The sequence below is a fragment of the Aspergillus udagawae genome (genome assembly GCF_001078395.1).
Source record: "Aspergillus udagawae IFM 46973 DNA, scaffold_1, whole genome shotgun sequence".
Classification (NCBI taxonomy): domain Eukaryota; kingdom Fungi; phylum Ascomycota; class Eurotiomycetes; order Eurotiales; family Aspergillaceae; genus Aspergillus; species Aspergillus udagawae.
In genome coordinates, this window is record NW_025091264.1 from 3,993,344 (window position 1) to 4,015,577 (window position 22,234).

A 22,234-nucleotide genomic window follows, 5' to 3' on the forward strand; every position below is an offset into this window, starting at 1 on the left:
TTCGTGTCTTCCACCAAATCTTTGGCCCCAAAGGCATCTCGAAGCGCATATACAACCGGCAGCCGAGCTGCGGAAATGGTTGGATCCGCATAGTCGTGCCAGGAGAAGGCGTACCAATGGGTGATGGCAAAAATGGGCATCTCAAAACAAATTAAGGTATCCTGTATTGCTGCAGCGAGGTTGTCGGGTGTGTATCCTGCCACACCATTCGACAGGGCTCCTAACCACTGCAAAATGGACAAGAAGAAGCCTTGCCAATAGGAGGCAAAGATGATGAGTTTGACGCAGAGAAACTTTGGAACCGGCCGAAATGGCGACAAGTCGTCGTGCAAGCAGACCCAGAACATTGCGAGAGAGTAAAGACTAACAGTGACGCTGACATTGTACACGATACCTGTCCAAAGGTAACCAGACTCCAGGCCGAGGTAGCCCTCTTGGTAGGTATCAGTCGCTTTCATTATGATTGAGGCGATGGCCAAAATAGGTTTCAGCCATGTATACTGGAGGATCCCGCGCTTGACAGCCAGGAATGTGTGTGGATCGGAGATATCCACCTTCGGAAGGAAGTGATTCAGGGGCCACGCATGAGATACAGGAGGACGTCCATGTGTCATGATGATCAAAGCCCGCTCGCCGCCGAGAAAGTTGATGAGTAGCTGAAAGAATGTGTAGATCGTGAAGGCCTAAAGAGCAGACGTCAACACCAAGGCGCAATTGAGTAGACCATCTGCTATACCTCGTAGACATCGCGAATAGGATCTAGCCAAAGAGATGCTCGCCGTGAAACGATGCTCGACCAAGAAGCAACCGCATATATTGGAACCCTAAGCAGTATGAGCTCATGGTCTCCTGATTCGGAGCAAACACTAACATCAAGAGTATGCGAACAACGTATCGTTGGAGCAACGGTTTCCGGTAATTTTTACTGTGACGAGTCAGCGCGTAGCTGATGAGCTCGAAAGGAACTTATCGCACGTCTGGAGCCATATGGACCTAGTTGAGAAGAACAGATCATGTTAGCTTATTGATCCTCGAGATAATAACCGTTAACAGGAAGCTACATGTGATACTCACAAAAGCGACAGCATTGAAGCTACCAATGCAGAGACACCAGCAACTATCACCACAGCTCGAGCCAGCCTCGACCCTGTACCACCAGAAGAAGAGCCTGCAGTCATTGTCAAGAATACTCCGCGGTACATGACCGCCTTTCGTTGATTGCTTGAGTCTACCCGCAAACCATGCTGCAACCTAGCGGAGATACCAAAAATATCAAAACATGATCCTTCAAAGATAAAACGTGCTGATCTTCGAGAAAATAAGATCAAGACTAAGATATTTCCTGAAATATGACTTGTGGTCGAAAAACAACAAAGGAAGAAGCTGTCTGCCTAGCTAGATAACCTGAAGAAATCCAGACCAAGTCCCGTGCCGCATTGCGTAGGCAGGAGGGATCAAAGACACCGCCTAGCCTCATCAATTCAATGCCGACGGAGAACCTCTCAACGACGCGAGGATTGAGCACTATGGTTTGCTGAGGTACAAATGAAACAAACTCACTTGGTACAATGAGGCCGTGTCGGAGCCTCCTTCCCACCAGTTGTCCGGTTCATTCGAGAAGAGACAGCTCGCTCCGCTGAGTCGCCATGTTTGCGGCCATCGGCGCGCCAGATTAGGAAGAGATGGCCAGCGCAAGCACGAGCTTGACAACCCTATCGTTGACCCCCGATCCCAGCTTTAACTGGTGAGGAACGTGATGGCTATCTGATATTGACGTTGACTAATAATACCCAAGGTTCTTCCTCCTTGAGCTCATCGTATCTTGCATCTTGTATCTTTCCCAATATTTCCCCCAGAAGGACGCCAATTGCTAATTAGATGAGCAGGGTACTGTTTTTCCTGCTCTACTTTAATCGTCTCTTCGCAACTCTCCTGTCGTACGCTATCCGCGCCTATACCTGGCACTACTATCGCGCATATGTCGACATTCATGCGCTCCAGATCTCGCTACTCGGAGGTAGGATCTTCTGGAAAGGTATCCGATACCACGGGGTGAACGAGACCATCTTTGTGCACGGGGGATTCATAACATGGCATTATTGGAAGCGTACAGTCAGAAGTACTGATCTGTCCTTGCTGAGTTCGCGGAATGAAAGGACGCCGGCCGGATCTCAACGTCCCGATACTCAGAGCTCGGACAAGGCTAGCAGGGACAATGGCGAAGGAGAACAGGGAGGCCAGATAGGAGCGGAAAACCTTCCCTGTCGTATTACAATTCAATTCTACGGCCTAGAGTGGTTTATATACAATCGCACGCCGGCCTACGACAGTATTCTTGCCGGGTTTGGCCAACCGATTGACGGCGATGATCCGACAGCTCCGCCGGGTCCTACCAAACCGCAAGAAACAGGAAGAGATTCGTCGGAGCCGCAATTGAAGGAAACCAATCAGGTAAACGGCACGAAAAGGAGAGAGTCACAAAATGTGGCTGAACCTGTACGAGAGATAGGGGAGAGTCTGTCGAGGCTGCTCCGACTCCTGCCACTCAAAATCGCGTGCGATAAGGGGGCCATTGTTATTGGAAATGAAAACACAAGATCAGTCTTGACTACCACCTTTGACAGTGGAACTGGTCTCATAGAAGCCTGCAATGCCGGGCCGTACGATCTTTACCGGCAGGTCTTTTCTTTTCAGATCAACCATCCTGTTATACAAATGCGACCCAACCCAGATTACAAGCAGAGTCAGCTCGCTGCTGCTGATGGACTAAGTTCAAAAAATGAAGACAAAACAGGCAGGCAGCGCAAAAGAGACACTATTTTTAATTACCAATTTCAGAAACGACGGGCATGGCACAGTATACGGGACCTCATTCCCTACTTCCAAACTTCAGTCGAGTCGTTTCATAATCACAACAAAAACATAAACGTGCCTAGACACCAGACAGGCTCTCGGAACGATGCCCGTTGGGTTGGTCTATCCCGGTATCTGGATCATAGTACGCAAGACGACCATGAAGAATGGCATTCTGTTGAGTATGGAAGATTCTCAACACTTGTTGATAGCCCGAGCATGGCCATATCCTACTATTGGGATGTTCCCGGATGCGTTGTGCCTCACCAAGACCCTCGGAAGACGTCAACTACTGCGGCGTCCTCAGACATAAATAGTGCGTCACCACCAGAATGGGGCATCGACATCAAGTTGGATGGGGGCACTATCAACTACGGACCTTGGGCCGATAGGGAGCGTGTTGGCTTGCAGAACGTATTTTTCCCAAACACCTACCGCAGCTCCCAGTCCCCTGAACCATTAACTCCTGGTGACCTTCGAAGAAACACAGTCTTCAAAATGAGACTGGAGATGAGCCAAGAGACAATGTTGCGCATCCCGACGAGGGAGCCATCAAAAGACTGGCTGTGGAAAGGCCGAGCTGATGCAATCAGAGGAGCTCCGAAACTGAAGAAGCAGCAAAAGAGAAGACAATCTCGCCCTGCGGAAGGTGATAAAAGTAACCTTGGCCCTGACATCCGTCCATTTGGTTGGCTGTCTCTCCGCGTCGCTGGGGACTCCACCGTCACTTATACTATGGACATGGTGGCCTCGACTACAAGCGGATTCAACAATTTACTCGATCTGGATCTTCGAGATTCAAGACTGTCCTCCAGTGTCAATCACGCATTGCTGTGGCAATGTCCTAGGCAGCTTGTCACCTGCAATCTCTCTAACCCTCTTTCCTGGAACAGTCTTCGTACATGGAAGTTCGATGTTGAGAGTCATAATATGGAGCTGTTTTTGTTGCGTGATCACATATTCCTTCTTACTGATCTCGTGAGTGATTGGGCGTCTGGGCCCCCCCAGGAATACTTCACTTTCGTGCCGTTCACCTATACTCTCAACTTGTCCTTCGTCGATTTCAAACTTTTTGTTAACGTCAATGACCTCAACATCATAAGCAATCCCTCCGACCTAGATGACAACCGGATGCTGGTGATCAAGGGTAAGAAGCTGACATCTGATGTCTTGATTCCTTTGACAACATACAAGCCCGAGCAAAATGCCGTCAAGTTCAACGTTTATCTCGGCGGTGGTGGAATAGACTTCTTGTCACCGCAGTGGGATACTCTGCAGACATTTCTGCAAGATCATTCAATTGCCACGCTTGATGGCCTTTCCCTCAGAGGGTCATACAACTATTACCTTTCAACAGCGCCAGATCTCACCGATACCTTGTTGCTCAGTATCGATGGTGATTCACCTAAGCTCTATCTATATGGATTCTTGATTAAAAGTTTCATGACGATAAGGGAAAATTATTTCGGAGAAGAAATGCATTTCAAAACGCTCGAGGAATTTCAGGAACTGGCATACTCCGAGGAGCGAGCCAATTTTCACAATGGAATCAATCCGAATCGAAAGTCGAATGACCTCGATGTTATCGTTCATGTCGCCGTTGCTGATGCTTGTGCCCTCCTGCCGGAGAATATGTATGATCGCTTGAAATGCGTTAGGCTCACAACTCCCTCCTTGGAGGTTGACTTGCGGTTTACCAACTACTACATGGACCTTCAGTTCTCAATTTCACCCCTGAAAGCAGCTCTGGAGGTGCATAGGGTTGAAAGACCAGCCTTCATATCTGATCCCCAGCTGTTCCTTGATGGAGTTTTCATCCACGGGCATCGACTATTTGGCCTGCCTCCTTCGGAACCGACCTATGTTTGCAACTGGGACTTTGAAGTAGGGCAAATCCTTGGCGAATGTTCGCCGGAATTCTTGGGCTGCTTAGCTGCAGCTTTACAGAGCTTCGATCAGTCTTTCGATAACGAGGAGAATGCTCTTCCGCCGTTGGCCCCCATTGCGCTCCATGATGTCACCTTCCTTCGTGCCAAAATACAACCAATTCATATTTCGGTGTTGTCAGACCAAGCGGCGTTGATACTCAGCTCAGGGCCTATTACAACTAAATTCAACGACTGGGCAAATGCATCATTCTCAAAGCGCATGAGCCTTGTTGTACCCGATCTCTCCATCGCTGCAATTGACTGCCGGGACATTGACCCGAAAGGAAGTTCGTCGCCGGCGGATGTATCTCCCCTTGCGCTTTTTCAGACAACGATAAAACTTAGAATGGCACAGCGGAGGGCTGATATCGACGAGAGTAGGAAATTGCAACAGGAACATATCGGCTTGCATGACCAGAGGACTCAAAGAACGCCCTGGCTCATGTTTGATTGGGAGGATCTTGACCCTAGTTCGTTTCGCACTCCAAATGATCAACTTGCTCCTCCAACAATCGCCATACCTTCCATGCCGGAGCCAATTATTAAGCAATCTCATATGTTATCCTCCTCAGCGGACAGTCTCACAGATTTCAGGGGCCAGCAAAGCTCAAGGAGCTTCGTCTTGCCTTCAGATAGTTCGAGCGTTAGAAGTGGGAGAGGACGAACGAGGCGCAAGAATAGGTCTTTACGAAATCAACACGAAATAGGAAGCGATCGAAAACACGAGCAACGGATTGATACGGATGTTCGAGACATATCAACATACTGCGAGGCCAGGGAATTTCCGAGGGCGCTCCATACAACAACCAGCTCCGAGTCCTCAAGTGCCTGGACAATGCCCAAATTCTCTCTTCATAAGATCTCCTTAAATAGTTCGCAGCTTCCCACAAGACGAATTTCAGATGGGGATGTTTCTCGAGATGGAGAGTCCGTTGCAAAATTCGATCCTTTATTCTCAGCATTCGACGAGGAAAGGGTAACTCACAAAAATTTTTTATGCGAGTTACCCTCGGGAATTAGAGGCACTTGCTCACCTGAGTTCCTATTCCTGCTATCATCGTTGATCGAGCAACTGCAACCTAGTCACCCGATTGAGATAATCGATTCGCTGCAGAAAGAAGTCATATCCGACATTGTTGGTTATGATAAGTCAATGAAACACCCGAAACAATCCACGAGCTTTGCGATTCGGACTCCATTCATAGTTGCGAAAATGGTCAACGCTTCTGACTCCCCTGTGAATGATGAGGCTGAGTTTCGAGATGAGTATAGCATCGACATTTCCAACCTAAGAACAGAATTTCGAACGAGGATTGAAAGACAGAAAGGTGATCTTCTAGCCGGAATAAATAAAAGATTCACTGTTCATGCCGCAGCCCAGAGTCTCACGGTATCTGTCGAGGGCGGCCTGGCGGATGTATTTCAAGAGAGAGCTGGGTTCAAATGCCTTCTTAGTGACTTGAACTTCTGGCTGGTGACAGCACCCATCACTAGATCTAACTTTCAGATTCGTGCCTTTGATACCATCAGCTCCACCAAATCGGTGGAGCAACTTGCCGTCCTCGTTCGTCGGGCAACAACTATGTTTGATACTGTCGCCTCGTATTTTGAACATAGCTCCTCTGTTGGCAGCAAGCGACTTCGCTTTCTAATATATTCCCTGACCCAATCGGCGGGAAACATCCCTGACCCTGCGTTCCTCACTCGCATTTCGCATGTTCTTAGGGTTGCTCCCACCCATTTGCGGCAGCACGATTCATGGAAAATCATTTCTCGGATTCGCAATGTCTACAATCATCTACCAGTACATCAACAACGAGACCTGGTTTTGAAATGCTCGAGTGACAATATCTCGATTCCGGATAACGCGAAGGCAACTGTATTGTCAGGTTTCGACCAGTGGCGTGCCTGGGACTTGGCACATATACAGAAGAGTTATGTGATGCGAAAGATCTGGGACACATCAGAGCCAGAGCCGTCAGATACACCTACAGCAATAGCATCGTCGCTCACAGTCAAAAACTTTCGCTTCAGCATCGGTCCTGGACCGAAAGAGAGTGACTTTGTCGTTGAGGACTTGTCGTCTGCGTTGTCTATCAGCCCGCAGCAGGGCTTGCCCGTTGTACTGGACAAGAAATCGAAGAGCGTGATTGTCTCGCAGACTTATTGCTCATCTGTTGGCCTCCACCTGCGGTGGGAAATTCTCGATCTTGTTGATGGTGTGCTAAAGACGATGTCTTCGGTCAAACTAGAGTCGGCATCTTCTGCTCAGGCGTCCAATGATCGGCCCATGGAAGACAACGAGCTACAACTCATTTTCGGCGTTGACTCCGGTTCCATAACACTGGACGGCATCAACGCCAAACTAGCAATGCATAGCAGGGGCCTGAGGAGCTCGATCGTCCGCAAATCAAATGAAGCGGAGAAGCCCGAGGCTCTAAGTGTATTACTCAGTGCTCAGATGTGCTCCGCTGAGCTATCCAGTCTTTCCAAGGCGCTGATGGCTTGGAAAATCAGCGATCCGTATATATACTCTTCGCGCATCACGGAAGAGAAAAAGAAGGAACTGACTCACGACTGGAAGATTGCTGGGTCTTGCAGGAAGCTGCGATATGACATGAAAGAAGATCCCGTGAGCCTCGCGCACACAGCGGATCGAGTGATAGCGGATGAGGTCCGGTACTTTCATCGGCTTGCTAAGAATCTCGGTGACTCCCGGCCGTGCACGAGAACGGTGGTGGAGAAATCAGCTTCCAATAGCTTTCATGTCGCAATGTTCTTGGACGATTATCGGCTGAGTTTCTGTATTCTACCATCTTTGACCTATGCAATTGCTGGCAAGGTGGCACGAATGTCAGTCATGCCCAGGACGGAAACTAAGATCGAGGTCGATTTCGACCTCAAGAAGAATTCCCATACCTTCTACTCGAATGAAGGAAACGGGCGCCGCGCTTTGTCGCAATTAGAGATACCACCCATCAATGGGCGGGTTGTGGTCAACATGCCGCCCAGCGGCATGGAGGTGGATGTCGATACAACTATTGAACTTATTCAGTTGGAGGCAAGCGCTGTGCGGAGTCTCCTGGGTACCTTAACAAAACCTGAAGTTTCCCACTTGGTGTCGGATCTTAAGCAGAATGCCGAAGTCTTGCAGCTGCATCTCGAAGAAGTTTTAGCCCTCAACAAATCTTCACGCCAAAAAGAAGCACCTTCTGCCGAGCGTGGTCTCCTCTACAAGGCTCATTTATCCATGGCAGGAACGAAAATTCATGCTACTGCTCCAGGTCTCAATGGTAAGGAATACTCCGCTGATATGGACTTGAATTTGGGAATGATACGCATGCGACTCGACAATGGATTGGACCAAGGGCGTCCGATGGAGTTCCCGGAGTTTCATATAGACGCTTCGAATATCATCTTTGATTTGAAGAAACGTGAAGCAGTTCAAAGTCGTTCGTTCTGCAGTATTGCTGTGGAAGCTAAACTTCAGGGGACGTCCGTGACACGTGAAGATGGGGAGGCCAGGCGAGCGTATCATCTGAACAGCAAGAAGTTCGACATCGAGCTCTTTTCCGAAACGGCAGCGCTGGTTGTTGATATTGCTAGCCATCTTCAGGATCGCATCAAAACGCTCGACTTATCTCACGAGGTCAAGCGACTGAGAAAGTTACGCCGTCGTGGCCATGCAGAGTTAACTGCTCAAACCCCAGAGATCCCAAAGATCACGATCAGCGATGAGACAATTCCCAATGACTTATTCAGGGACATGTATTCATTGGATTTGAACAATATTCAGATCGGATGGAACATGTCCACCTTGCCACGGCATAGATCGGGGCGCAGGCCTGATGATCTGGTTTTCAGTATCAAGCGCGTGGATCTGTCAAATAGCAGAACCAATGCTGCCAAACTTCGAATTGAAAACATGCAATTACAGATGGTGCCGGCTTCTGGTGATCGGCGGAAGCGTTCGCTTAACTCCGCGCTCATGCCTGAACTGGTGTTCAATGTGGCATATTCTTCAAACGAAACGGAGATTCTGCTGGCCCTCCAGGCCGCTGGAAAGTCGCTCGACGTGCGAGCAACATCTGACTTCATCCTCCCAGCCAGTATGATACGGGATTCAATCGCTTCTGCTAGCCAAATCATACGTGACGCGGATTCTGTCTTGGTTGCGAAGCCAAACGTCGAAAACAACAAACAGCGTTCTCTCTTTGGAAACAAACGTCTACGCTCTGTACTAGTAGATGTTGACTTTGCGGGAGCTATTCTGTCTCTTCAGAGCAAATCCACCGACGATCAACAGACATTGCTGACTGCATCTTGGACGGGAAGACGCCGGCCGGAAGCCAGGTATGGGCAGTACGTCCAAGGAGATGCAGCGACCACTGCGACACTCAGAGCCCCTGGAGTGGCGGTCAAGGTTCAATTTGAGGACAATGGCAAGGATGTATCCGCGTTGAACGCTGAATTAAAGATTGATGCCTCGACAAATGTCCTATACCCGTCGCTTGTTCCTGTAATAAAGCAGATGACCGCCGCCATTAAGGAGGTCATGGAAGGCCACGACAAGCCAAGGAAACCATCCAGTGCCGCCATGTTACAGCCGCAGAAACTAATGCAGGAGACCCCGTTTGACACGAAAGATGCGGCCGCGATTCTTGGCCGTTGCAAGGTGAATGTCGGGGTTTTGATTCGCAAACAGGAGTTCAGCCTTAGCTGCCAGCCCATCGCTAGAGTAGCGGCCACGGCAGGCTTCGAGAGCGTCTACATAACGGTCAACACGGTGCAGTCCGATGAGCAGGGAAGATTCTTGGCGCTTCTGGTAGCTTTCAATTCCTTGCAGGCATCAGTCAAGCATGTGTACTCGAACGAGTCCACTGCGAGCTTTGATGTGAAGTCCATCGTCATGTCTCTCATGAATAGCAAACATCTGAGCAGTTCGAAAGGCATTTCAGCTGTGCTTCGAGTCAGTCCGATGCAAGTGATGCTTAACGCAAAGCAAGTTCAAGACCTCCTCCTCTTCCGTGAAATCTGGGTTCCTTCCAATGAAGAGACGAATAGCGGCAGGACATTTCAGCCGGAGTCAAACGAGCCTCAGGCTTACATCGTTCAGCGTTACCAACAAGTGGCAGCAGCGCCAGCATTTCCGTGGAATAGCGCGGTTGCGATTGAGAAACTAGAGATTCAGCTTGATCTGGGCTCTACGCTTGGAAAGGCACAATTCGCAGTCAACGATTTGTGGCTGTCGTCGAGGAAGACATCTGATCGAGAACAATCACTCAGCATTGGTTTCAAGTCTACTGAGATAGAAAGTAAAGGCCGGATGAGCGGGTCGGTCGAGCTCCAGACCCTGAAGATTCGCACATCCATTCAATGGCCGGACGAGAAGCCTAATGTGCATTCTGTTCCACTCATTCAGGCCTCCATCTCTTTCCAACAGCTGCAAGCCAAGGTCTCTTTCGATTACCAACCGTTCCTAGTCGCCAATATCTCAATGTTCGATTTCCTGATGTATAACGTCCGAGGCGGCAATGGTGCGCCTAAACAGCGGCTCTTCAGCATTCTAGAAGGAGATAAAGTCCAAGTATTCTGTACTAGCTTGACTGCGTCGCAATGTCTGGCGCTGATCCAAGGCTGGCAGCGGCTGGCCCAAGACAAACAAGCAGCGTACGAAGCATCACTGCGCGAAGTCGAGAGATACCTGCGCAGGAGAACATCGGTGTTTACGGAGAAAATGGAACCCCAAGCCAAGGAGTTGGCCAAGAAGACGAAAGACGCCAACGCTGAGAAGGCGCCTATATCTCTCAACACCGGGGTGGTCGTGAGCATCACTGACGTCAATCTCGGTGTTTTCCCGAGCTCTTTCTTCGATAACCAGATTTTCAAACTGGAGGCACACGATGCACAGGCACGGTTCTATGTCTCGCTCAAGGAGGGCAAGATACACAGTGCGCTTGGGCTCACGCTGGGGCAGCTGCGCGTCGCTCTTTCGGCCGTCAACCGTCCCACATCTACGGATATTGAGGATCTTCTAGTCAATGAGATAGTCAGTCGCGCCATAGGGTCTCGCGGGGGAACGATCCTCAAGGTGCCTCGGCTTATGGCTAGTATGGAGACTTGGCAGACCCCGGGCCTTCCGCAGATAGAGTACATCTTCCGCAGTACTTTCGAAGGCAAGGTGGATGTCGGATGGAACTATTCGCGCATCAGTTTCATTCGGGACATGTGGGAACGCCATTCCCGTGCGTTGACGTCTCGACTCGGCAAGCCGCTACAGCCGTCGGCGGTTCGCATCACTCGAGGACCGGGGTCGGAGGGAGACGGGGATAAGCAAGAGGAGAAGATTACAGCGGTGGTCAACGTACCCCAGTCCAAGTACACATATACGGCTTTGGAACCACCAGTGATCGAAACGCCCCAGCTACGGGATATGGGCGAGGCCACCCCACCGTTGGAGTGGATTGGGCTCCAACGGGACAAGCTGCCCAACATCACGCATCAGATCGTTATTGTGACGTTATTGGAGATTGCAAAAGAAGTAGAGGATGCATACGCAAAGATTTTGGGATCATCCTGAGCATATTTCGCATTGTTCCCTCTACAAGGCCGTTGGTCTCTGTATACCACGTGGGCTGGTGTTTGATCAACCACATAGGTGGTTCAGAAATGGTCATCGGACATGCTCTTCTGGGGGTTCTCCAGATTGATTCCGAGTCGTTAATAGTCTACCTGCATTGTGCATAATGTCTAATACTGTATATAATTTAATATCAACTCATCAATAATGATACATCGGCCTGCATGAAGCTTGCTACACTTGAGATGACTGAATGTGGTAAGCAATGTGCCGCATGTAATTATCAAGCTACGAGCTCATTAATTCCTAACTCCGCGTCTGATAAATTAAGCGGTGAGGTGGGGAAAGCCTTTCACACAAACTCTCATTGGTTGCTGAGCATCTCTTTCCTGAAAAATTTTCTTGCTTTTCTTTCCGAGCTCAGTGGAGCTAACTGTATTTAGTAAGCGGGGTATCTTTAGCTCACATTTCGAAACGAGTAGGTAACAGGAATCGACAGTGCAAGTGGGCTGATGAGGTGTAAGGTAACTGTGATACAGTCACTGAAATAATCGTGATATCAGTGTCTTGAACCCAACGCCACCCTTCAATGCCCTCTTCAAGAGGACAGAGTTTAGGCAGCCTCAAATATGGGTAGCTAGCTCTGAGGAAGCTTTAAAGCTATAGCTGTAGCTAGACGAGTCATAATGTGACTCAAATGAAGGGAAGAACCACGGTGGAAGAGCTCTGGCAAGTCTGGCTACTCAGTTCATAGGTCATCCACAAGGGAAGGAATATAGTGCGAGTCAAACTGGTCAATTCCTCTAGTCAGTCATTATATGAGTGCGAGTTTGCCATGTCCATGGCGGCGTTGATGATTTCTAAGCTCTGCTGAATACTACATAGTACAGAGCAGTGATGAGGGGCACATAGGTACGGTACCTAAGGTATCAAACCTCCAGGGCTTTGTAGGCCGTAAGACGATAGGAAAAATCTGAGGGGCAATAATAATAATGGCAGGGCAACAGTACGGAAAGGAAAACGCACATCCCAGATTTCAAAATCAGAGGGTAAAAAAAAAAGAATTCCATTGCACAAATAATATTGCAGCGTCCCCACCCGCCGTCCCTTCCTCGCTTTCCCTCCCTCTTTTTCCCCTCTTCCCACCACCACCGCACTTCAACTTCCTTTTTCCCACCTCAGCCCGCTTCTTGAGCAGCGCACATAGGTCCTTTACGTCCTAATCAATTTCTGCTGTCAGGTCGAGCTAGTCCTCGATCCTGATCATCTGTGTGTCGTTTGTTCTTGCTTTTGACTTTTCTTTTTCTTTCCCTCTACCTTTTCACCTTATCTCACAACCCCGCCTCTACGGCTTAAAAAAGAAAAACCCGTCAAAATGGTTAAGTAGGTTCTCACTCTTTCCTTGACGATACTCGAATTCTCGAGCAACGAAGACCACAATCTGGATGGGATGGAAATGAAGATCGCTAACATGCTGTTTATAGCTTCACTATCGAAGAGGTTCGTTGATCCCCGCGCCGTGTTTGCCAAGCCCACTCTTTTGAAAGAGAGCAAGAAGAGCAGAACAGAGCTACGAGATGAAGGACAAACAAAACTAACTATGAGCAGATCCGGTCCCTCATGGACCGTCCGGCCAACATCCGGAACATGTCCGTCATTGCTCACGGTACGTAGCTTCGCGAAGAGGAAAAGAAGACAGGAATTTTCTTGATTACAAATACTAAGAAATATTGGATGATAGTCGATCACGGAAAGTCGACTCTGACCGACTCCATGATCCAGCGTGCCGGTATCATCTCGGCTGCTAAGGCCGGTGAAGGTCGTTACATGGACACTCGTCCCGATGAGCAGGACCGTGGCATTACGATCAAGTCGACTGCCATCTCCCTGTATGCCAAGTTCCCCGATCCGGAGGATCTCAAGGAGATCCCCCAGAAGGTCGATGGTGCTGAGTTCCTGGTCAACTTGATCGATTCCCCCGGTCACGTTGATTTCTCCTCTGAGGTCACTGCCGCTCTCCGTGTCACTGACGGTGCCCTGGTCGTCGTCGACACTGTTGAGGGTGTCTGTGTCCAGACCGAGACCGTCTTGCGTCAGGCCCTGACCGAGCGTATCAAGCCTGTCCTGATCATCAACAAGGTCGACCGTGCCCTGCTCGAACTTCAGGTTAGCAAGGAGGATCTCTACCAGTCCTTCTCTCGTACCATTGAGTCCGTCAACGTCATCATCTCCACCTACCATGACAAGGCTCTTGGTGATGTTCAGGTCTACCCCGACCGCGGTACCGTTGCTTTCGGTTCCGGTCTCCACGGATGGGCTTTCACCGTCCGCCAGTTCGCCGTCAAGTACGCCAAAAAGTTCGGTGTTGACCGTAAGAAGATGCTTGAGCGTCTCTGGGTGAGTGGAACCATTTCTCCAGAAGCAGAACATAACCAGCCAGCTAACACGTCTCACAGGGTGACAACTACTTCAACCCCAAGACCAAGAAGTGGACCAAGACCGGTGAGCCCGATCAGCGTGCTTTCAACATGTTCATCTTGGACCCCATCTTCAAGATCTTCGCTGCTGTCACCAACGACAAGCGGGAGGAGATGCTCACCCTCGTTGAGAAGCTCGAGGTCAAGCTTGCCAACGACGAGAAGGACCTTACGGGCAAGGCTATGCTCAAGGTCATTATGCGCAAGTTCCTGCCCGCCGCTGATGCCATGTTGGAGATGATCTGTATCCACCTGCCCTCTCCAGTCACTGCCCAGAAGTACCGTGCCGAAACTCTGTACGAGGGTCCCATGGACGACGAGTGCGCTATTGGTATCCGTGACTGTGACCCCAAGGCTCCTCTCATGCTTTACGTCTCCAAGATGGTTCCCACCTCTGACAAGGGCCGTTTCTACGCCTTCGGTCGTGTCTTCGCCGGTACTGTCAAGTCCGGTCTTAAGGTCCGCATCCAGGGTCCTAACTACGTCCCTGGCAAGAAGGAGGATCTCTTTATTAAGGCCATCCAGCGTACCATTCTGATGATGGGTCGTTTCGTTGAGCCCATCGAAGATGTTCCTGCTGGTAACATCGTTGGTCTGGTTGGTGTCGACCAGTTCCTGCTCAAGTCTGGTACCCTCACCACCTCCGAGACCGCCCACAACCTCAAGGTCATGAAGTTCTCCGTCTCCCCTGTCGTCCAGCGTGGTGTTGAGGTCAAGAACGCCCAGGATCTGCCCAAGCTGGTCGAAGGTCTCAAGCGTCTATCCAAGTCTGACCCTTGTGTCCTGACTATGATCAACGAGTCTGGTCAGCACATTGTTGCCGGTGCCGGTGAGCTGCACCTTGAAATTTGCTTGAAGGATCTCGAGGAGGACCACGCCGGTGTCCCTCTCCGTATCTCGGACCCTGTCGTCTCCTACCGTGAGACTGTCGGCGCTGAGTCCAGCATGACCGCGCTGTCCAAGTCTCCCAACAAGCACAACCGTCTCTACGTCACTGCTCAGCCCCTCGGCGAGGAGGTCTCCCTCGCCATTGAGTCCGGCAAGATCAACCCCCGTGACGATTTCAAGGCCCGTGCCCGTGTCCTCGCTGACGACTTCGGCTGGGATGTTACCGATGCCCGTAAGATTTGGTGCTTCGGTCCCGACACCACCGGTGCCAACTTGCTGGTTGACCAGACCAAGGCCGTCCAGTACCTCAACGAAATCAAGGACTCTTTCGTCTCTGGTTTCCAGTGGGCCACTCGTGAGGGTCCCATCGCTGAGGAGCCTTTGCGCTCTGTCCGCTTCAACGTCCTTGATGTGACCCTGCACGCTGATGCCATCCACCGTGGTGGTGGTCAGATCATCCCCACTGCTCGTCGTGTCCTGTACGCCGCTACCCTGCTTGCCGAGCCTGGTCTTCAGGAGCCCATCTTCAACGTCGAAATCCAAGTTCCCGAGCAGGCCATGGGTGGTATCTACGGTGTCCTCACCCGCCGTCGTGGTCACGTCTACAGCGAAGAGCAGCGTCCTGGTACCCCTCTGTTCAACGTCAAGGCTTACCTGCCTGTCAACGAGTCCTTCGGTTTCAACGCCGATCTCCGCCAGGCCACCGGTGGTCAGGCCTTCCCTCAGTCCGTCTTTGACCACTGGTCTATTCTTCCTGGTGGTTCTCCTCTTGACCCCACTACCAAGCCTGGTCAGACCGTTGCTGAGATGCGTAAGCGCAAGGGTCTCAAGGAGCAGGTTCCTGGCTACGAAAACGTAAGTTTCTGGTACACTGTGATCTCACTTAAATGCGTTGCTAACACTTTTCACAGTACTACGACAAGCTGTAAAAATGTTCCATACCCGCCTGATATGTTTTCAGTCAGTCCTGGCTGCGAATATATGTTTATGAGATTGACGAACCCTCTACATTGTCTATGAAAAGACAAGGAAAATTTCAATGAGCAAAATTTCAAAACGAGACACAACACGGGCTTGGTTCATGTCGTATATGGGTTTTCGAATACCTAGAGAAGTAGAATCCAGGTGTGCGCGTGCATTCGCTATGGCTTCCTATAATCTATTTGTTACGTTTACGACTGCGAGGGCTCTTTAAATAGTTTACTTGCTGTTCTTTGCTTGGACATGAAAAATTTCATTCAGTAGTTCAAAAATCTCTGTACTTTCACAATTGTAGATCCCTCCGTAGATTTGATTCCTCCCTATAGGTAATTTCTGCACGCTCATCACGTGACTCAACCGTCATCCGCGTCGTTCGCGTTTCCCCAGCTTCGAGACGCAAAGCTCTGTCCCACACCCCCTCATGCTTTACCTCGCACGATGACCTAGATTGACCTCTCGATATTGCTGGAGGCCTGATATCTAGAACCCCTTCTATTCAGTCGGAGACGCTCGACGACACCAATTAAGTTCGTTTTCGAAACCACATAGGCTACATTCACACCCGTGCTCGAAAATTGCCGGAGCGTCCTCTCAGTACCAGGTCGCATTCCTACAAGAAGTCGGCTTTTCGTTTCGGCTACGAACATGCAGCTCACCGAAGACGAGGCGACCGAGGTGAAGAAATGGGTGGTGAAAAAGTTGGAAGACATGTAGGTTGACTCGGTCACAGCGCAGATGCGTACCATTGCATAGGTTTGCCTGGACTCGAAAACGCTGACCACGATTGGCATCGTTTCATTACAGATCAGATGCTGATTCGGATGTGCTTGCGGACTACGTACTTGCGCTTATTCGGTCAGACGCTCCCGATGATGAGATCAGGAAGGCGTCGGTAGAAAATTTGGAGGACTTTTTGAGAGAGCGTAAGTGTTGGTGCATGGGACACAGAGCTCTCGTTGCTGAACTGTCACTGCTTTTAGATACCACGCAATTTGTCGATGAGCTGTTCGCCACCTTTGGCCCGAAGCAGCAGGCTCCTCCGGCCGTCTCACACCCTCAGACCCAGCCCCCGCTCACTCATGATCTACCACAGCCTGTGTCCGTCCCCCAGCAAGCGTTCCCGTACAATGTGGCCTCCGGCCCTTCTACAGGTGCTTACGGACCGCCAATGGGCGGCGCCCCCCAGTCGCACACAGCTCCTGACGGCTCGAATTTTAACCGGAAGCGTACCTACCACGAGGGCTTCCAGACAGAGCAGGAACGTGAAGATGTACCCCACAATAGGACCTTCAAGACACCTCGTCGAGGGCGCGGAGGCGGCCGTGGTGACTGGATGGGTCGCGATGGTCGGGCACCCCAGGGCGCGCCTGGTCAGTTCCCTCCTGCTGGCGCTGGGTTCCCGGTCATGCCACCATCATTCCCGGCATTCGATCAAAATGACCCGATGGCGGCGATGATGGCCCTACAGGGCATGGGGTTTCCTCAGATGCCAGGGATGCCTCCAATGCCGATGGCGGCTCAAGGTGGTGCTGGTCAGCCCCAGGAGCAAATGATGGCCAAGTCATCTGAGCGGTGCCCGTTCTACGAGACGCAAGGCATCTGCTACCTTGGGGCAGCCTGCCCCTACCAGCATGATACCGGTCCCACCGCAAAGGAAGACGGTAAGCAATCAGCATCTTGCTCTGGGTGCAGACTATTGTTAATCAGTGATCCTACAGAATATGACCCTAAATCAGCTAGTATCATGGTGGACTTTCAAAGACGAGACGGAGGCCCGATGCGCGGCAGTGACCGAGGTCGTGGCCGTGGCCGCGGTGGCGATAGAGGCGGCTTTGGAGGCCGAGGGCGTCGGTCTGAGTTCTCTACCGCTGGTCCCAGCGACGATCCCTCCATGAAGACGATTGTTGTGGAACAAATTCCTGATGACAAGCTCGACGAGGCTACGGTGCGGGAGTTCTTTGCCCAATACGGCGAGATCGTTGAGATCTCGTTGCAACCGCACAGGAAACTGGCCTTGATCACGTACGATAGCCACGCAGCAGCCAAGCGGGCATGGTCCAGTCCTAAGGTCATCTTTGACAATCGGTTCGTCAAGGTTTACTGGCATAAGCCCAAAGCCGAGAGAAACGGTGACCAACGACCCGCGGGAGACGCAATGGACGAAAGCCCCGTGTTTGATCCTCAAGAATTCCAAAGACAGCAGGAAGAAGCGCAGAAGGCGTACGAGGAGAAAATGCGCAAGCGAAAGGAGACCGAAGAGGCCAAACAGAAGCTGGAGAAACAGCGAGAAGAACTCCTCAAGAAGCAGCAGGAGGAGAAGGAGCGGCTCTTACAGAAACTCGGCGCCAGCGCTACAAGCAACGGCACGACTCCTGATGGCGAAGCTCGTCACTCCCCTGCCGACGAAAACGCAAGCGAGCAGACGAAGCAGCTCCGCGCGCAGCTGGCGGCTCTCGAGGCCGAAGCCAAGACCCTTGGAATCGACCCCAACGCCTCGGAAGCGGGCGCGTCACCGTCCTCCTACCGTGGTCGGGGACGAGGATATGCAGGCTACCGTGGCGGCTTCGCTCCACGTGGTCGCGGATACGCTCCTCCATATCGCGGAAGCTTCCGTGGGCGAGGTGCTGCCCGTGGCCGCGGCGGTGTTCTCCGGCTTGACAACCGGCCCAAGAGAATCGCTGTCTCTGGTGTGGATTTGAATACGGACAAGGATGAAGCGCTGAGACAGTTCCTCATTGTAAGCATTCCCCCTTCCCTGAGCTCACCAGCATCGTCCAATTACTGACAACTGCCTTCCCAGGGCGTCGGCGAGTACGAGTCCATCGAACCTCACCCTGAACAGCCAAGCACTGTCGTCGTGGCCTTCAAGGAGCGCTACCAAGCCGAGAAATTCATGCGCGGGCCGTGGAATATCCCATCCGTCGGAGAGGTCCAGCTCACCTGGGTCCCCAACCCTCCCATGGTTGTTGGTACACTTGCTCAGATCACGGGCCCTGGCTCGGATACTAAGCCGACTTCGGACGAAGATACAGTCATGGAGTCTACGGCGGGCTCGTCTCTCCCTGCGGATCAGCTCAATGCTCGCAAGGATGGAAACCACGACGTTGATTACGACGTTGCGGAGATGGATGACAGCTGGGGTGTAGAGTAGACGATCCTTGACACTTTTGAGCATCATGTACGGATATCATGGTTGGCGTTATGTTTGTGATTTTTAAAAAAGGAAGTTAGATCTTTGCTTATTCTGCAGAGAGAACCGTGTCTATCCCAGTGTTGTCAGACCTGCGTTCAGGTGTATTTACAGCCTTGAACAATGTACATTGTCAAGGGTTCCACTAAAACGGCCTTTTGCCCTTGCTAGCCTCAATGCAAATCCTGAGGAATCAGTTCCACGAGATATCCGTCCTGCAGCGAGTGAGTTTCATGCCACAGCACATTGCTCGATTCTTTGAAGGATAATGAGCTTACCGGATCAGCGATATACGCAATTTGATCAAACAGATTCTGATAATTCGGATGGATCTCGCCCACACCGACTCCCCTTTCCTCCTCCCAAGAACTCAACGGTACACTCTCGCGCGAACTATTACCCAACTCCTTGATGATTGGGACCCCTTCCTTCCTTAGCCTCTCCAATGTGCCCGCAACATCCGGGACCGTAAACCCTAAATGTCCGAAGCCGAGATGCGGTGGCGTATTGCCAGTGGACATGTTGAAGCCGCCCTCGGCGTCTGCTTTTTCTGTCCCGTGGACATGGTACAGCTCCAGCAGTCCTGGGGTCTGCGTGAGGACTGGGGGGTTAGCGACTCGGGCAGACCAGGAGGGCAGGTCGGCTCGGTCTTCGGATGTGGGAGGGTAACCCAGGTAGTATAGTGTGAAAGGGCCAGCATTCATGATGAAGACTGTGCGCATGCCCATGAGCTTGATGTAGAAGTGGAGCGAGCGCTGCGGGTTGCGGACTCGGAGCATGAAGTGATTCAGTTTGTAGCCAGCCGTGGGGCTGTTTTCCGGGAGCGGAGGGTCATTGTTGTGGCCGCCGGGGAGAAAGACGCCAGGCTCAAAGGGAGAAGAGGAGGATGATAACGCCGATGAGCTTGGGGAGTTTGAGCCTTGGTCTGTACTCATTTTTGTTCCTGGATTGATATTGCAGGGCGCTTAGCCCTTAACAGGCGAGGAGAGATGGGAGTATTCTGAAATGCGGGGTGATAAACAATAGACCAGTTATTACGGGGATATGATTATGCTGGATAGATCAAATGCACAGTAGGAGGACTTCAGCTTCTGAAGATAATGAGATTGTTGACAGATAGATTAATCCAAGATAGTTAGAGCAAAGCAACGTGCACCCAGCGCTGGGGTATCGCAGTTGCAGGTTGCTGGCCTGATTGCACCAATGCTGCATACCAATCGCAATGTGTCCAAGGCCCCCACAAAGGGCGATAAAGGTGTCTATTCGGCGACCTGCAAAGCATAATTCACAATACAACTTCCTGCATGGAACCGAATCGGGCTCATATCAAAGCCAAAACTTCAGGAAAGATGCCAGAATATTGTACAGTCTCAAGCGATTGTCCCTGTCTCTTCAGAATTTTGATCTAGCGCAAAAAAGCAACCGATAGATAGCTTGCACCTGGATGAACTTGGCAGGGCCCCATCAAATTCTCAATAGATGGCCCAAAGTATGAGATATAGCGGACATGTAGGATTATGCAATGCTGTAAGACCAAAAATTCGCAATGAACATGCTCCAAATATGATGCCATGCAAAACAGATAGTGATAGGCTCAAGGAGGCGCCAAGAAAGGAAAGTAGTGAGAAAAATCGTGAAAGGACTTTCCCTTCTGAGGGCCACCAAGGATGGGACAAAGGTCTGCTCAGTCGGAGAGAGCAACGGATGTCATGCGAACACTCAACCCACGAGATCAACGGTATCTATGTTTCCTTTCGTTATCGCTGTCGCTATCTTCCATCTGGTCAAGCATGCGATCGATCTCGTCCCCCGCTTGCGCTTCCAAGTAGCGAGCTTGACCTGCACGACGGTGATCCTCCCCGGCTGCCTGAGAGTCATTCGTTTGACTCCCGCCAGTGCTCGATTCTGTACTTAGTGATGTTTGGCTGATGTGCGAAGTACTTTGCTGTCTTTGGGAACTCGGGTGGTAAGCTGAATTACCAGGACTGGACATGAATAATAAGGTTTCAATTGCATCTTGTTCCATTGATGCATTTTGCGAATGCGTTGACTGCCTCGACAGGCCGTTATACGGCGTGGATGTCGGCTGAGATAACGATTGGAGGGGAGGCGTTCCCGGAATGAGAATCTTCTGTGAACCATCAGTAGTTCCATGCTGAGGACGGAGCTGCACGTCATCAGATGATGAGATGTAGCGTGAAGGTTCAAGTGCTTGGTTCGGATTCGGCCGCCTGCGGCGGGAGCCACTACTACCACTTGGAACAATGTCTGCGGGAGGTGCGAGTCTCGGTGTTGCCGACATTCTTTTAGATGAGAATGGTGAGACGGGGGAGTTTTTTAATGGGGAAACACATGATAGATCATCTGACCGTGCTGCAGGGGAGTGTCGTCCGTTTGGAGGGAAGAGATTGGACTGGATGGGCATATCTGGCGCGGAGACCGGCGAACCGACTGGAGAATCCGTGTCTTGCAGGCGCGAACCATCAGCCCCTTCAGCGTATGGTAGACTTTTGACAATGACTGGCGGAGTGGAGGAGCTTTCTTGTAGTAAACTCAATGGCAGTCTCGCCTGCGCGTCGAGAGATTGCCTGCTCTTCTCTATCTTGGCTGCGGCGTATGACAAACGAGTACGAAGGTGAACGGACAACTGAGTTTATGATATCAGCAACATCAGGACAAGGCAGAATATTGCATTACAAGGCCAATTTACCGCAGCGATCTTACTTCCACGTGAGCGCCAGCCGATACTCTCAGCTGGATGCCTCTCCGTGCTGATCGTTCCGAAACTAGAAGGAGGTGCTACTGATGTGTTCGAAGGCTTAATTTCACCCGTTGCGGTTCTTTTGTGACTGCGCACTAACTGGGGCGAGTGCTGAGCCCCTGGGATTGATGCAACGTCACATTCCTGCCCACTGAAAAGGTTACGCGAGGAAAGACCTCGAGTCAAGTTATTCCCTTGAGAGCTCAATGAGGGCTGCGACCGTGCAGTGTTTCCTCCGGGGAAAGTCCCCATTTCAGGCAACTGACCCCTGGATGCATGAGAAGAATCGAGATTGCTTCCTGATGCAACCGGCTCTTCTCGAGTCACTGGGGACTGCGGTGTCAGAGCCGGAGGGGGATTTGATGTTTGCTTAGCAACGTCGTGAGCTTTGTCGGGAACTTTGTCGCTCATGGAGACAGAGTGATTGTTCTCGCCAGCAGCAGATAAGCCGTCATTTGGACTGGTCAGATGCGCCGAAGGTGGCTCAGTAAATGGCACGTCAACATGCGACCCGCTCATAGCGACCAAGCGGTACCTAACAACGCGCTTGTCTGAGCGGCAACCTCCAATGACCCC

At 51.1% G+C, this 22,234-nt stretch overlaps 5 protein-coding genes across 5 annotated transcripts; 3 read left to right on the forward strand and 2 right to left on the reverse strand.

Moving 5' to 3' along the window:
* Nucleotides 1-1,682: 1,682 nt before the first annotated feature.
* On the forward strand, nt 1,683-11,361 carry Aud_001306 (putative fermentation associated protein (Csf1); the record flags this gene model as incomplete). Its single annotated transcript, XM_043286806.1, has 3 exons — nt 1,683-1,744; nt 1,796-1,831; nt 1,887-11,361. 3 exons carry the CDS (start codon nt 1,683-1,685, stop codon nt 11,359-11,361), a joined length of 9,573 nt encoding a protein of 3,190 aa, XP_043142741.1.
* A 1,375-nt stretch (nt 11,362-12,736) lies between these two features.
* Nucleotides 12,737-15,655, forward strand: Aud_001307 (elongation factor 2; the record flags this gene model as incomplete). The annotated part of the gene is made up of 6 exons (XM_043286807.1): nt 12,737-12,744; nt 12,846-12,861; nt 12,970-13,027; nt 13,103-13,758; nt 13,818-15,581; nt 15,638-15,655. 6 exons carry the CDS (start codon nt 12,737-12,739, stop codon nt 15,653-15,655), a joined length of 2,520 nt encoding a protein of 839 aa, XP_043142742.1.
* Nucleotides 15,656-16,352: 697 nt separating this feature from the next.
* Aud_001308 (CCCH zinc finger and RRM domain protein) lies at nt 16,353-18,858 on the forward strand (the record flags this gene model as incomplete). The annotated part of the gene is made up of 5 exons (XM_043286808.1): nt 16,353-16,417; nt 16,512-16,630; nt 16,688-17,368; nt 17,426-18,444; nt 18,508-18,858. 5 exons carry the CDS (start codon nt 16,353-16,355, stop codon nt 18,856-18,858), a joined length of 2,235 nt encoding a protein of 744 aa, XP_043142743.1.
* Nucleotides 18,859-19,070: 212 nt separating this feature from the next.
* On the reverse strand, nt 19,071-19,832 carry Aud_001309 (putative lactoylglutathione lyase (Glo1); the record flags this gene model as incomplete). The annotated part of the gene is made up of 2 exons (XM_043286809.1): nt 19,071-19,112; nt 19,176-19,832. 2 exons carry the CDS (start codon nt 19,830-19,832, stop codon nt 19,071-19,073), a joined length of 699 nt encoding a protein of 232 aa, XP_043142744.1.
* A 797-nt stretch (nt 19,833-20,629) lies between these two features.
* On the reverse strand, nt 20,630-22,177 carry Aud_001310 (uncharacterized protein; the record flags this gene model as incomplete). Its single annotated transcript, XM_043286810.1, has 2 exons — nt 20,630-21,544; nt 21,608-22,177. The coding sequence occupies 2 exons, from the start codon at nt 22,175-22,177 to the stop codon at nt 20,630-20,632; spliced, it is 1,485 nt and encodes a 494-aa protein (XP_043142745.1).
* Nucleotides 22,178-22,234: the final 57 nt, after the last annotated feature.